The following is a 16,219-nucleotide window of genomic DNA, read 5'->3' on the forward strand; positions in this document are numbered from 1 at the left end:
ACTGAATCTGCAAGGCCCATACTTTCTGAGGATGCTTCCAATACTAATAGTCCTTCTGTATTTAGGGGTTGATCTTGTTTCTGTGCTTTTCAACATGCTGGAAGGGAAAAAAATCACAGACTGAATTCCTTATGTTGCCTTGGATATACTGGGTCAAAAAAAAGCCACATTTTTAAAACTCTTTTGTTCTTCTTGGTTTGTTTTGATTTATTCTGTCTGTGACAAGATCGAAGTGTTTTAGAGCAATAAAACAAGGAGGGTGGCATCTAAACAGAAACTTGTTTTTCTGGGTGTCTTCCTATAAAAATTAAATTCAAATGTGAGTTTCATTGGAATGATTATCACAAAAAAGCTCAAAAGTGTTGACACCTAGTTTTGCTTACTAGAGATTAGTGCTAGTGGCCTTATAAGCACTAGTGGATTTCTAAGTTGCAAAAGATCATCCACAATGGCAAGTGATATAAAAAAACCCAAACAAACCCCTAACTTCACCTATCACAGAAAAAATACACTTAGTTTTCTGTACCATCTATTTCCTAGAGGTACTAGGGTTGGCATTTGCCTCCATTTTTCCATAAACTGGAGAAGGAAAAGTGAATATCTTATTCCAGCTAGCCCTGTTATATAATGTGATAGCTTTGGGGATCTCTTAGATTCCTGTTTAACTTCAGCAAAGAGCCTGTTTGTGCCAATTAAGTTTCTCTTTTCCTATAGCAGCTCCCAAACTGACATGCTCCCTTTCCAGCCCTTTTCAGAGAAGATGGTTTTGCTTGATTTTCTGTAAACTTGACAGTAAAGAAATGCTTGTTTCGTGCTCATTATCTTTTACTTTGATTTTTCACCAATAATATGCATGATCTTGAGCCAACCCAGTAAAAGGCAGTCAGCATATTGTTATTTGTTTTTTTCTATTTCTTGCTATTGGTTACACCTCAAAATGGAATATTAGCTGCTGAATGTCAATATATTTGATACCTATTGTCTGTCTTTAGGAAAAGTTAAGGAAGTAGTACCTTTTACTTCAAAAAGTCCTTTCCGGTGAGTTCCAGGGAGGGAAGCTTCATTTGTTGCAACAATATGTGTAATGAAACACAGTTTTTACAGAATGTGCCCTGTATCTATCACCTTCATTTTATATTTTAAAGGAACAAATCTCTTAATGTAATGGATCGGGGATTTTAATAGTAAAAGATTACTACAGAATAAAAGTGCTGACAGTACAATAAAACTTGCTAGAAAAATAGAGGCTTATGTTTGTTAACCAGAATTTATTAGGGTCTTAATTATAATGAAATTACAATCAGAGGTTGCTAATGAAGTTAAGGCACTTAGATTTCAATAAGTGTACTTGAAAAAGTGGCTTTTTCACCACATTGGATTTACTCAAAAAATGAAAAAGAACGTGGATGTGGCCAATAATCACTATGGTGATACCAGGTGTTTCTATAGCTGCATCACTTATATGACATGTGACTTTTTCCTTTCTTTTTTTTTTCTTTGTTGGTTTTGGGGGGTTTTTGCTTTATTTTGTTTTTCTCTAAAATGAAGTTTAGGGCTTGTAGCTTTTCAGACACCTTACATTAGGCAGACAAAGATTCTTGAACCTGAAATCTTGACTCTCAATCTCCTGAACTTCAGGCTTAGGCTGCTTTCCATTTCAAACAAAATTTGGGTAAAGGTACAGTACTTTTGCAGAATCTTTTCACTGAGAAACCTCTTTACTAAGAAACCTTTTTGCTACCAAGCTGAACATTTGGGGATTTGAATCGAGTAGGGTCAGAAGGTGAGCACATCCAAAGCTCGTTTATTCATCATTGCAAAGTCACCAGGGACTGCCTTTTCCCCTGTCCCTTTTAAAGAAGAAGGCATTCTAGCAAAGCGTGAGGTTGAGAGAGCAAAAGGAAGCAAGAGGACTGTTTCACTGCACAGTTTTCACAGCATGATTTAGGATGGTCCCTTCAGCCTTGGTTGCAAATGTCCTGAGCAAATATTGTTTGGAAGGACAAATTACAGCTGGTCATATCTTAATTGTTTGCTAAGGATGAATATGTATCATGTAACATTTTCTTAAAGCTCTGTGTTATGAAAATGGTAATGATCAATCACTCAACCTTTCCTAGAGGCCAGATGTTAGGAAGCAGCCTTTCTTTTCACTTGTGTGCCCATATGTGTTTGTATATCTATTTATGGTTATATCTACATATATAGAGATTTAAATTTATGCAAGTGTGAATTTCCAGATATATCTTCCATAGACTTTTGGATTATTAAGTCAGGTTGTTTAACTGTCCTGAATCTGTGTGTTTAAATGCAGACTACAGACTTCTGAATAAGGAAAAACTAGTTTAGTTAATTTAAGAAATCTTTGGGTTTTGCTGAAAGTAAATGTTCTGTTCATAATACAGGTTTTGCGACTTCTCCATCTCAGTGTTCCCAGCCTTTTTATAACCTGGCTTCACACTTGAGAAAATTGACAGTAATTCATTTTTCTTTGGGAAATTGGTAAATCCTTCCTTCCAAATCAGAAGCTTTAAAGGAGTATTTTTAAGCCGGTTTGAGAAATTAACTGTGTCGTGCAATGCACTGCCTGCCTGCATTGCAGAAAAAAGGACCTTGTCAGCAGTCCTTGAAGGTGGAAAGAAGATAAAGTGACTTAGATGATGCTTGGGAAATGGCCTTCAGAGTGTGTGATGGTTTGACAGTGAAGGAGCTGTGAGAGCTTGTGGCTGTCTGGTTGTTTTTTGAGGGGAAAAAAAAAAAAGCAGCTGTGTATCCTGAGTTATTTTGGAATACACCAGAAGTTAAGAAGAAATGTGTGCTGATGCTCAAGGGACTGATGCCTGACTGGATGTTTTGAAGATGGAAAAAGTAGACAGTTGAGATTTGAGTGGTGTGATTGTCAGCAAAGCTGCCTACAACTGAAGTTGTGTACAGATTAGGGAATTACTCTGGGGAGGTAATGCACAGGGAATGACCATAGTCACTAAGGCCTATCCTCCTGGAATGATGCCAGAGTCTCTAAGGGACAGTATCCCTGGATGATACTGTCATCCAACACTGAATTGAAAGATCCTCTGATGAGTGCATAGACTGAAAAGAATTGACTTGCTGGCAAAACTTGTGTAAGAAGTGGTAATAAAATATAAAGCTTTTGTTTCTAGCCCTGATCAGATATAGCACCACCCCTTACACCTTTGGCATAAGACAACAAAAACCACAGACTCCTACCAGGACACCCTTTATGTCTGAAGAAAGAAGAATTTGTTATTATTCAAGAATACTCCTAGTGGTTAATCTTTCCATTTGCTTTGGGCAGGTGTGTTGAAAGTGTTCAGAAATGTAGCACTGTCTAGGTAAGTCCCAGTACAGATTGATTAGGAGGTGGGGGTGCTGGCAGAGCTGTCAACACGTGTGCTAATGTGCCTTATCAGCTGGTGCTGTGACACAGCATATGCTTGGGGTCAGTGCTGCTGTGACATGGACGTATTGCACATCACAGGAGATACCCGTGTGCAGGGTGGGAAGACCAGAATTTATGAGGAAAGTGTAGCTTTTTATTTAAGCTCCAAACCAGAAACAAATGGTAAATTTACAGACAGATAAAGGGGAGGATGGAAGTAAATGGATAATGCTCGTGGGCTCATGGTGTGACTCTTGGGGATGGTGCTGTGCATGGCCAGGAGTTGGACTTGGTGATCTTTGTGGGTCAATTTCAACTCAGCTTTTTCTGGAATTCTGTAAAATAAGTGCATAAGTACTACTACATAAAGCTTGCTTTACCTTTTAAGAATGCTGGTATTTTCCTGTCCAGGTCAATATTCATTCTGCTACATTAACGATCCTGGAAGTGAGTTAGTTCATTTTTGTTTGTTGATTGTGGTGTAACATTATCTAATCACCATTAATGAATGTGATAATGGGTCAGTAATTTTTCTGTTGCATATCTTGTTCAAGTTGCTTAGCTGTTGTGGGAAAAATTAAACTGACTCAGTAAGGACAATATTGGCATTAAGACCCTATTTTTATTAAATTTTAGGCCTCACACTGTGTGCAAGGTTTCCAACTGTAGCAGGGATCCTGTATACCCTCTACATTCTCTACTGTGCAGCAGAGATGAGTTTTGATATACACTAAGCTTATTTGGTTTTTATTGTAGATATGACAGTGATGGTTGGTGTCCACCTTTGCCAGTTCAGACCTACCTGCATCAGGGCATGGAAGATGAGCTTGAGGAAGATGATGATCGTGTCCCCACACCTCCTGTCCGGGGAGTAGCTTCATCTCCTGCCATCTCCTTTGGGCAGCAGTCAACTGCAACTCTCACGCCTTCCCCACGAGAGGAGATGCAGCCAATGCTTCAAGCTCACCTTGATGAGTTAACAAGGGCTTACCAGTTTGATATAGCAAAGCAGACATGGTAAATGTTTGAATGGGTCACCTGTGATCAGGGAAATGAAATAATAATATTAATAATAACAACAATAATACATTCCTTCTTAACGTAAAGAATGATCATGTTCAACAGCATTTCAATTGTGTTTGCAAAGAAGTAAAATAGAAGAAGAAATAGCAAAACTCTACCCACAGTTGGAAGGCCTTACACATCCATATGTGCTTTTTAAATCATAACACTTGGTAATTAATACGCTAAATTTTGTCTGAAAACATGTAAAAACAATATTCCTCCAAAATTTTGCACGTGTTCGGCTAAGTAGTTAATAGCCACCTCCTGACAGCTTTTATACAGTTGTGAGTGCTCTCTTTTCAGGCTAGCAGAAGACAGGAATTTTTTAGGATTTTCAAAAATAGTAAGATTCTAAATTCCTGATTAAAAGTAATGATAGTTTCTTGGAATATCAGTGTGGCAGCTTTTACACTGTGTCACATGAGAATGAATTATTTGCATCTCTGTACCTTGAACTACCATGAGAATTTCTGATTCGTAGGAAAAACCCAGAAACAGCAGAAAGCAAGTCGTTAGTATTTATAGGATGGATCTAGTGTTTCAGACTGCTTTATGCCTCTTTAAAGGAAGAGCAAGCAAATACCACAGTAACATTTCCCCTGCAAAACAAACAGAAGCAGTCTCTTCAGGGACTGAGAAAGAACTTGTCAACTGCACCAGGCTGGGGACGTGGTGAAGGTCAGTTGGTTCCTGGATGTTCCCTGAGCAGCAGTTGTCCTTTTACAGCTCCTCTACCCAGACAAAGCCCGCGACTCTCAGTGGAGCGGAGCAGAGCTAGTTACTGAATGGCATGCTGCCAGCAGAGGAGCAGCCTTTTTTCCCTGCTAAATAAAACCACGAAGTTATTCAGCTTGAGCTCCCTTAAATACACCAGGCAGGTAGGCAGGCGGTGCCAAACCAAAGCCAGCTGTTTTCCCTGGGCACCGTGGAAGCCTCGGGGCTTGTCTGCAATCTGCACTCGATCAACAGGGTACCCCGGTCCCGCTGCAGCACCGCGCCGCTAAGCTCCGAGCCCAGCCTGCCTGTGGGACTGACCCAAATCCCAGGCAGCAGCTAGACCTGGCCTGCTGAAGGCACTGGCTTCTGAGCCAGCACACAGATGCACACCCTGCCAGCGCAGGCAGTGGCTGCTGCACTGTGCAGCCGTTATCCTTCCTACGCCCTCCAAAGCTCCAAACCGGCGCAGGCACGGATAACGGAGCAGGACGCCACACCAAAGCCTCATGCAGCTAGCAGGAAAGGTCTTGCTCCCTTTTTGGGGAAATGAAAATTGATTGGGAAGTTTCATAATGTGCTTAGGATTATACAGATTTCAATGTTGCTCTTGTGTAAAGTCACAGTAATTGAGCCTGAAACTCTAAAAAAAGTAACTAAAACAAAACAAGGACATAACCTTTTTTTTTTTTACACCTTTTGGGTATTGGGCTAAATGCTTTATATACAAGTGATTTTTATGACATGGAATTTTTTAATATATTTTTGTTCTTTGGCTGGATCTGTATCATGCTAGTCAAAGTTAGTAGAAAGTCTTCCATTGTTTTGACTAAGGAAGGAATATTTTTTCAGTCTCCTTTTCACAAAGTTAACCTGTCCATTGTAGAGACAAGGGAAACCTAAACAGCGAAATGAGACCTGTCAGGGTCTCAGGGTACTGTGGGAGTAGCAACTGAGAAATACAGACATCAGCCAACTAGGAATTTAAGAAAGAGCCCATTAGAGATTACCAGAAAAGTACATAATCATTATGGCCTTGATCCAGCAAATCACTTAAGTATATGCTTAACTGTGAGTACATGAGAAATTGACTTCAATTGTTCTATCACAAGCTGAACACTGAACATATACTTAAGCATTTTGCTTGATTAGGAGCTAATCACACTGTTTATTGAGGGTTAGTTAGATGGTAGTGCCCTTTAGTGCCCCAGTGTTTTGAACACTGTGTAGAACACTAAAAACCTGGTGTCCAGGCAGAAAAGTGTTCAATAACTGTTAATCAGAAGGGGGTTGTATGTCAGAAAGGAAGCACTTGTTCTGGAAATTGGATTCAGAATAAGCAATAAGTTAAAACCTACACTGAGGTAGAGAAAGTTACCAGTGTACATAACATTTACCATGATGTTCTCATATCTGATAGATTTACAAGATGAAAATTTTTAAAAAAGGCTTATTGAATAAAGAGAATTCATTCATGCAGGCAATAATTCAGCACAAGATTTCCACTGAAAATGTATTATAACTGGGAGCCAAACAGGTGACAATTGTAATTTTTTCAGTTTTACTGATGTCCAAGCAAGAGACCAGCAGAATCCTGGATCCCATCCAGAGTGCTGCCGATTCAAATCGGGTCATGGCACCTCATGTAGAGCCACCCAAGGATTCCCACGTGCCTAAGTTAGCAATTTCAAGTGTGGTACATGCTCTTGTGCCAAGGCCAGTCATGCCTGGGTCCCCTGGCACAGCTTGCTGCGTACCTGTTGTGCTGTGGGGAATGCTGCTCTGAAAGCTGATGGTGTTCTTTTCTCTCAGAGACCAGGCACATCAAACTCTGAATCCCATGCTTGCCTTTGGCCATTTAGTTATCCTGTGGGTGCTTTTTTGTCTTCTTTTTTCTTTTCCTTTTTTTTTTTTTTTTTTTATGTAATTGCTGCATGGAGTAATTTCACACATGCATGCCCTAATACTGCTGCAATTAAATCAATTAAACTTCTTGGAATAAAGCAAAATGAAAAGGCCTCGCTGATGATGCATTCATTGGACTTGAAAATTTCTTCTGTCCTACTGGCCATTTCCTCCTCTTTAGGGTGACTTTTGCTTCAGGCTCTGCATCTGTTTAAGCGGAAGGAGTGAGATTTAAGTTTGGTTCAATGTGTGATTTGCAAGGGGGAATATTGGGTGAGACACTTATGTGCTAGGCTGGGATTCAGAATTGTGCTTTTCCGTGGATTTCCTACCTGATTTATGCAGCCTCTGTGTCTATTGCTCTTTGTCTGTGAGAAGACACTCCTCACCTTCCTCATCCTAGAGGATTTTATCTTGATTCTTTTTATTTTAGACTGGAAAGTGTGCAAGCACTCTGGTATTAGAAGCTGCAGTGAATAATTGAACTGAATTTTCTTGAGTTTGTCCTAACCAAGCACATTTTGTAAATATACTTCAGGACTTGTTGAAAGGCTTGTGTTTTATTGACCATGAGTTGCAAAGTCTCATCCATTCTGATAACTTTTCCTGTTTGTTTGTGTAGGCACATCCAAAGCAATACACAACCTCCTCAGGCTCCAGTTCCTCCCCTAGGATACGTATCTGGAAACCTTATTTCAGATTTGGAAACAGATGTTCCAGATGATGATGACGATGAGGATGATATTGAAGAAGAAACTGTAGAAATCAGTAGGCCACTAAGAGGTCTAGAGCATACTCCAGGCTCCAGTATGGACAATCTAGACAGCTCTGTAACAGGTAACCAAACACACTGACGCCAACTTGTTACTACCAGTAAAATACATCACCACTTCGACATTTTCTAAGTGAAAATTTATTCCACTCGATTTCTGTAACATTTAAAATGTTAATGCTAAACAGTAAAGTTAAAGAAGGATTTGGAAATACTTTGCTGAAAAATGATAAGGAAATTCATGAATTTTAAAAAGCTTTAAAGACTTGAAAGAAAATTCAGTTATATCCTGGCTTTCATGAAAGGTTCATTCTAGTAGAGAAGCAAGGCAGTTACATAAAAAGGAGGGGGAAGACCTCAGCTTAGCAATATATATTTCATAAATCAGTAGCAGCATAAAAATGTTATCTTAAAACACTTTTAGATATTCTGCTTGGCAAATGCTTTCCAAGATGAACACAAGGAAGTTAAGGACTTCAGAGTAAGTGTAGCTAGATTGGCACAACATTTATTTCTAGAGTAAATGCAACATTTATGTAGGAAAATGTGTATTTTGAACATCCTTTGTATGGCTGAATTTAGCAATTGTTCCCTTTTAGAGAATCTGTTTAATAATTCTGACCCTCCTACACTCACTTCTTCCTGTCCTTTGCATGCCTTGGAAAGCTACATCATCGTCATCAAAGGGGACCTAGAAAGGGAGACCTGCTATAATAAATTAATGCATGGAATCTGAATGAATTAAAGTGCTGTTGGTGAAATTTAGGTAGTGAAAGACATTGTTTTTTGAAAACACGGATTTTATGTGGACATCATGCACTGTGTGTAAGCATCGGTGTAGTTCTCTTTAGCTTGAATCAGGGCCTCTATATAATGTACTGTGTCCATAATGTGAAGGTGTGCTGGAGACCCAAATATCCCCAATGTCACAGTGTTAGTGAGTTCTGCTTCAGTTTTTGATCTCAGCAGACAAACACTCATTGCTGGTTTTATCTTAAGGGAGACTTGCTCAGAACAACCTCTTACCATAGCGCCACTGGATTCCTTCTTTGTCTCCATCTCTGAAATTCCAAGGCTCTTGCACTCATGCTAAGGATTGCTGTTCTGAAAAACTGCAGGAACATGACAGTGATGGAGCATCAATACTATCATTTTCTTCCTTTCCCTTCTTTAATGAAATAGTGTGTAGCTTAATCCCACCTTCCATGTTTTCCTTCACCCTAGAGCCAGACTGCTTGCCAATCTAATTAAGATTTAAGAATTGTATCCCTGCTGCTGTGATTTGAAATCCAGATGCAACTGAAAGACATAAAGTTTAAATCTCTGAATTGAGAAGGTTAACTTTTTAGTTCATGCATATATTAACTCACTTTGCTTGAATTTCTAGAGTAATCTCCTTCAGGCTATAATTCTGCATATTTTTGCATATCTCACTAATGGCTCAGAAGCATTTATGTTAGGAATTCACTAAGAGTTTTAGACTGGTAGAACAGCAATAAATAAATTTTTAAAAAAAACAGGTTGGTATACATTTTTCTTTTGGTAGATATTAATATGGCAATGCTTATGTATCTGTAAATCAGAAAATGAATGTTTCCACATTTGCATCTTCACCTTATAGTTTGGATCACCCTCCCTAGAGCAAATAAGGGATAGTTGTATTCCTGCTCCAATTTGAAACTTTTGTGCTTATTAAAATTTATACTTTTACGAATAGCCTTCAAAATCTTGTTTAATTTTTGGAGTGTTAAATGTCTAATTGCTCGATTGTTAAAGGCTTCTTGATATTTTGGAAGAAATTGGGCAGAACTTCATAATGTAGACTGGGAGTATACCTAAAGTGATCTAAATATGCTTCCACTCATGACAACCACTAACTTCATGTGGCCTCATCCAGCTGAAATTTAACATTTTCCTTTTTGCTGTTTCTTTTACTTGTTTAATTACTGGCTGGATCATTCTTTGCCTCTGGTTCACTGCATGGCAAGGTGTGTGCTGGCACTGCAGGAAGGGAATGTGCAGCTGGAGGGGAAGCAAAATTACAGACTGCCCCTATAGCACTTAGCCAACATGTAGACTGACTTAATTAAGGAATGATAGCCTTACAGGAATACACCCAGAGTGTTAGCATAAAGGGTCTGTAAGATAGCAAAAACTCCAAATAACAAAACTACTTCTGTTTTTCTCAGTTACTATTTGGGTAAAACCTTGATTTTAGAAGAGTTTATATTGGGCTTGTTCTTTGTTTTTTGTTTTCTTTTTTCCTAATGGTGGAAAGGAATTGCCTATTATACTTGGGCAAATTTTGTTTTTCAGAAGATAATTTTAATTTTTCTTTATCTGTTTCTGTTAACTCTTCCAGGCTGTGTTTAATGGTGTTAAAGAGTGTATAGCAAATTGCTTCAGTTGTTCCCAAGCTGTTTCTCATTCTTCAGTTTGATTGCTTTTAAAATACTATAGAACAACTAAATTGTTCTTTCATGTGCTGAGAATACATAAGCTACTTCTTTCCACAGAGCTTTTGGTGACTTCAGCCAGCATTTTTCTAGGAATTTATAGATCACGTTTTCACTTCTCTAAACGTATTTGAAAATGGAGGCAGATGAGAACAGCTGACCCAGATGAAGCAATATTTCTGTTCATTCTGAAGTGCCCTGGGAGTTCAGTGTTTGTGAGCAATCTAAATTGACATCCCCTGGTCCTGACTTCCTCCAAACAGAGTTGCTGTGGCGGGAGCAGGGCGAGGTTCCTCACCCTGTAGTGTTAGCAAGCCTCAGCAATGCCTCAAAGATGCCCACTCTTGGACTGAAATGGGGCTTTGTTCTTCATGGCTGAGCTGAGAAAAAGGATTTCCTGCAGTGCCAAGTGTGGGATTCTCTGAGGGGAAGCACTGGCACTGCGTGAGCCAAAGCACAAACTGCTGAATCCCTCTGACACCACGGTGCTGCTACTTTAAACTGTTTAAAAGTCAAGTTGTCTTCCAGGCCCTTGAGTTTTAGTCACAGCTAACTGAAGATGCAGACAAGGATTTAATCTGCACTATTAAGCTTTATTCTTTGCAGGTGGCAGAGACATAATGCTGACATGTATAATAAAGTGAAAAAAAAGGAGGAGTGTACAGGATCTGTATCTTAACATTCTCCAGATATCACAAAGAGAATTCAAGGAGGGAGGTTTAAATTTGCACATATGTGGGATGTAATATGAAATTAAAGCCAAGGTTTTGCTTCGTTCCCAGTATGGTTTGTTAGGATATTGAGTCACTGAATCTGCTTTTAAAAAATAGAGAGAAGGAACCACAAAACACTGGTAAAATTTGCCCTCACTTGACTTTTAATTCATAATTATTTAGGGTTGTTTTTTGCTTTCAGAGACACAATGAAGTATGTTTTTTTCTTTCTCTTATGTTTAATGTTTGCCTTTATAATGAATTGCTGTGCAGAGTTATGGCATGAATGGCCACAAAGAGTCTGTTGCATTATTCTACTTTAATAGACTTAATTAATTGCATATGATTTTAGAAGAAATCAATTTGCTTCTCACTGAAATCACTAAGAGCAAGCCTAGGTTTTTTTCAAGTCAAAGTGTTATAGTTTGGCGGTTTTCTTTGCTCTCTCCTTATCTCATCCTCCTCCTGCAGCACCCGTGAAGCTGGTTGTGAGTTGTGTATCTTCAGTCCTGGTGCATTTTGACTGAGGGAAGAGTTTGACTCATTAACTAGCTTGGAAATTAGAGCAAGACCTCTTCTATTTAACTGATACAAACTGGTATAAACAGAGAGTTATTCTTGCAAACAGTGTCTCGACAAATGGGTTACATTTTTTTTTTCCAAATAATTATATAGATCTAAATCATAAAAATCTCTTCAGATTGTGTAGCTCAGCAAGGAAGAATATCCCTTATTTGACATGTTTTGGTCTTGATTAAAAGACTCACTGATCAGTGTCTGTATGGAAAAAGTTGATCATTCACTGTGTCTGAGCACAAATGGAATAATTCTTGAAAACTGCACAATATCATTTTCATGAGCCATATTTTACCATGCCTCAGCTCAATATTTGTATTGATTTGCTTAGGGATACCTATTGCAAAAGATTCTGGTTTATAAGCAGTTAGACAGATTGCATTTAATAGGAAGAATGTGCTTCATGGATTAAATATGTGCTCAGAAAATGGGAAACTGCTACTTTTTGTATCTCATAAAAATGGTAATGCAACAATTAGCAGGGTCATATTATAAAGCACAGACTTTACTCTAGCTTAATGGATCTAGGGATATGCATTCATCAGCAACGATAGATTTAGCATAAAATGACATGTAAATGAATTGATGACTGATCATAAATTAATTTTAGTGCTGAAGAAGTAATAGAGACACAGCAAGTTGCCACTTTATCATAGTATTTTACTGCTCAGCAACATTTGAGCAACTACTTAATGTTCTTTGCGCATTTCTTTTCAAACAGCTTGAATAAATTTGAGATTTTTTGTGCCTTTCAGCAATATGGAAACAAAAAAAAATCTAAAAGGATGGAATGCAAACAGAAATAAATTTGGCTAAGTGACATAAATTCATTTTTCATTAGATGTTTATGAATGTCATTAATTATCATTGGACCTGTGAAGTGCTGAATATCTACGTGTGGTTTTTGCTCCTTTTTTTTAGTGCTTTCTGCCCAAAAATAAAACATTTAAAACCTAGAGGCTTATTCCAAGTGTATACATTTAAATATGTGGGCATTTATGGTGGAGGAAAGTAAAAAACAAAGTCTAGTTTTTGGAAGTGTGATCATATTTAGATTCTGCATTCAAATACTTCTATTATTCTTCCTTATTTTGATGGTACAATGACTATTGTCCCTTCTATTCCATCACTTCCACCAAAATCAGTGGGCATTCTTGCTGTGTAATTATGACAGTGGTCAGACATATCCAAGAGAAGATAATATCTCCTGTACAAAGGCTGAAAGAATTCTGTAACTGATTTCAGCTGAAGTAGCATCAGTCCCCAAGCTTGTCATCCACACTTCAGAAACCCAAGCAGTCTATCCCTGTTCCATTAAAAAAACTGCAGAGAAGCAGGGGCTTAGCATTAATATGTGCTGGATGGTGTTGTAAAAGGAAAACACAGGAAGTAAGCACATAGAGGCTGGTAGATGCAGAAAAGTATCTAATGGAATTCTCAAAAGTGCCAGGTTTGTTGTTAGCAGCTTTTATTTCACAGGTGCATTAGACTTTTTTTATTATTATTTTTAAGTAAAGCAACAGTACATTTTACAAAAAAAAAAGGCATTTTTATTGCCAGCAAAATGCCGCTAAAAGCAGTAGCATGCAGTCTACTGGAAGCTGGCACCTCTGTTCTCCTCACCTTTCCCTGAGAGCAAAGAAGCTTTCTGTTTGCATTAGCACCAAGAGATACTTTATGGAGCAAGAAAACAGAGTTCAACTTTTCACAGAGCTGATTTTGTTCTGCATAAAGCATTTACTGCTGCTGTCAGCAAGAGTAAAATTTACAGTTGCCAGAAAGCGTAAAAACTCAAATGTACTCTTGGAAAACACATAGTGAGCTGCATGTAAAGGAGACACTAAAAGCCTGTTTCATCCCATTTCAAAATGCACAGTTGATCTGAAAGGAACGTCAGCATCTCTTATTCTGCCTTTATTCAGAGAAAAACAAATGTGCATCTGATTTGGAAAGCAGGAGGCCAGTGGATGCCTTTAAACAAGCAGTTGCCACGTGTGCTGTGTTAACACAGCTGTGTGGTGGCCTGAGGTGCCCAGGCTGGGCTCCAGCACTCCCATGCCTTCTGGGCAATGTCTACACCTCTGCAGGTCAGAGCAAGATGGGATTTACTGCTGCAGGTTTGGCTGCGGAAAAGAAATTGTTTATGCAGGGAAACTGAATAGCTCAGGAATCAGGAGAAATAATGTAGAGGTTTCGCCTTGAGCTCCCTGGTCACACACAGCTGTGGGTGCTGAAAGTGTCTCAGGGTGTTTTGCTGACTTCAGCAGTTAGAAGAAGTTTCTATAAAAAAAGTTGCTTCCAGCAGCCAGAAGTAACATAGAATGGTTTGGACTAGGAGGGACTTTAAGAGGTCATCTTGTTCTAACCCCCTACCATTGACAGGGACACTTTCTACTAGACCAGGTTGCTCAGAGCCCCATGAACACTTCCAGGATTGGGACATCCACAGCTTCTTTGGGCAACCTGTTCCAGTACTTTATCACCCTCATGGTAAAGAATTTCTTCCTTACATATAATCTAAACCTTCTCTCAGTTTGAAAATGTTGCTTCTTGTCCTATCACTGCAGGCCTTATCAGAGAGCCCCTTTCTGCCTTTGTAATGACCCCACTTTATGTATTGAAATGCTGCAGGAAGATCTGCCCGGAGCCCTGTCTTCTCCAGGCTGCAGAGAACAATCCCAGTTGTCCCAGCCTGTCCTCACAGAAGAAGGGTTCCAACACTCTAATCATTGTTGTGGCTCCTCTCTGGGCACACTTGAACAGGTCCATGTCTGCCTTGTGCCAGGGACCCCAGAAATGGATGCAGAACTCCAGCTGGGATCATAACATCTCAATGAAACTCATGTCCCTGCAAGAACAGAGCTATGTTTCCAGCCTGACAGGTCTCTCCTAGAACAACTGCTGGAGGAGAGGGGAAGGGGGAGTGACCCATAGCCAGAGCACACTATTCCCAGCTTTACTAACACTTTCTGTCCATGGGAATGTGGAGGAGTTGGGGAACAGGGCTTTTTTACAGGGTTAGCCTAGAAAACTGGCCGTCTGATAATAAAAATGCAGGTAATTTTAGAAAAACTGGTATGTCTATGAGTGTGTAGAACAATAGCTGTATTCACACAAAATGGCCTTTTGCCAATTTTCAGTATATTTCATACCTAAAACAAGATATTTTTTTTGGATCAATTAACAAAGCAAATGAAAAACAGCTACTACACATACCTTGAAATTATCACACCCAAATTACCATGTGCACTGTATGTTGGGTAACAGCTGTGGTTAGCAAATGGCCAAAGCAATGTGAGCAAATAGAAATTAAAAGTTCTTTTAAAATATCCATAGTGTCACAGACCATGGCACTGAAAACAAAAAGTGCTCTGTATATGGTTTTATATGTCTCTACATAGACAATAAAATATCTAACACAAAACTCTTGGGCCCTGAAATTAATGGCACACGTTAAATTTTTAGTGTCTAAGCATCATCCTTGGATATGTGTAGCTCTGGTTACATTTTTATGTTTCAGCTTGTGCTCATGTATTTTGTGGAATTCATCTATAAGTGATTGTTTGAAAATGTCCTCAGTTATAGCATTTCATTTTCTTACATCTCCATTAGGTGTTTTATCTGTAGTATCTCTTTTCATACATCATCAATAACTGTTGCTAAGTGTCTTTGCTCTCCATTCTCTATGATGTCCTATTGCTCTTTGACTGTTAGTTGAGAAAATGTCTTCTCAGAGGAAATTCAGTTTTAGCCTTCCCTTGCTGTTATCTGTGCTCCCTCACATCTGTCTGCATCAGGTCGAGTCTGCTTGGAAAATAACAATTTTATGTGTGCTTTTGGCAAGCAGAATCAAACTCTGTCACTCTCTGTTGCACTTAACACACTTCCTGCCTGTCAGACCTCCACAGACCTCTTTGGTTTCTTTTCTTGTATCTGAGGAGTGCACTGGTTTTTGTTATTATAGCCTGCCACTTCTCTGACATTAAAAGGTTTGGTCACTGCAGCATCACAAAATAATCCACTGTTCTTGGGCTTTGTGGTGCAGCATGCTACTGAATTCCAGGATTCATTAATTGCACTCATGACCTATTTTTGCAGGACATTTTTAATATTTGACACCACCATTAGTTAATTAGCCTATCAATTAACTAATAAGCAGGTCGTTATTGATTTACTACTTAACAATTTTAAACACAGCAATGCTTTCTTGGACATGGATTGAAAAAAGGCTGTACTGTACTGTAAAAAAGACTGTACTGCTACACATTTTATGTGCATTTAGAGAAATTCAGCTCTGCTAGCTGAGTAAAGTCAGGGCCATGATGCATTCCTCGACACATGTCTTCGTGTCTTTGAAAACCAGTTCTCTGCAGATTCTCACAGGTTCACTGGGCTTTTTTTTTTCCAACATATAGCTGTAGCTAAAAAGCGCATTTCAGGTATTTTGAGATGGGTGTGGTGCCTTTAGTATCTCAGGGCAACAGCATCATGCAATGCCATGCAGCAGCTCAGGTCCCAAAAGCACTCTGGTGGCTCTGCGCCTCACCTGGGTTTGGTGGCTCATTTCACAGGGCTGCCCTGTTCCTGGAGCAGAGCTCTTGCTGCTGGCTCTTCCCTT

The 16,219-nt window shown here is 39.1% G+C and overlaps 1 protein-coding gene across 13 annotated transcripts in view; it reads left to right on the forward strand.

Moving 5' to 3' along the window:
• ROBO2 (roundabout guidance receptor 2) overlaps positions 1-16,219 on the forward strand; it is a 1,013,596-nt gene that overhangs the window by 972,777 nt on the left and 24,600 nt on the right. For all 13 annotated transcript variants that reach the window (XM_030962464.1, XM_030962445.1, XM_030962519.1 and 10 more), the window contains 2 exons: positions 4,157-4,417; positions 7,707-7,921. In XM_030962464.1, coding sequence (XP_030818324.1) covers positions 4,157-4,417; positions 7,707-7,921 — 476 coding nt within the window. The remainder of the gene's footprint in view (positions 1-4,156; positions 4,418-7,706; positions 7,922-16,219) is intronic.

Source organism: Camarhynchus parvulus, chromosome 1 (genome assembly GCF_901933205.1).
Source record: "Camarhynchus parvulus chromosome 1, STF_HiC, whole genome shotgun sequence".
Lineage (NCBI taxonomy): Eukaryota > Metazoa > Chordata > Aves > Passeriformes > Thraupidae > Camarhynchus > Camarhynchus parvulus.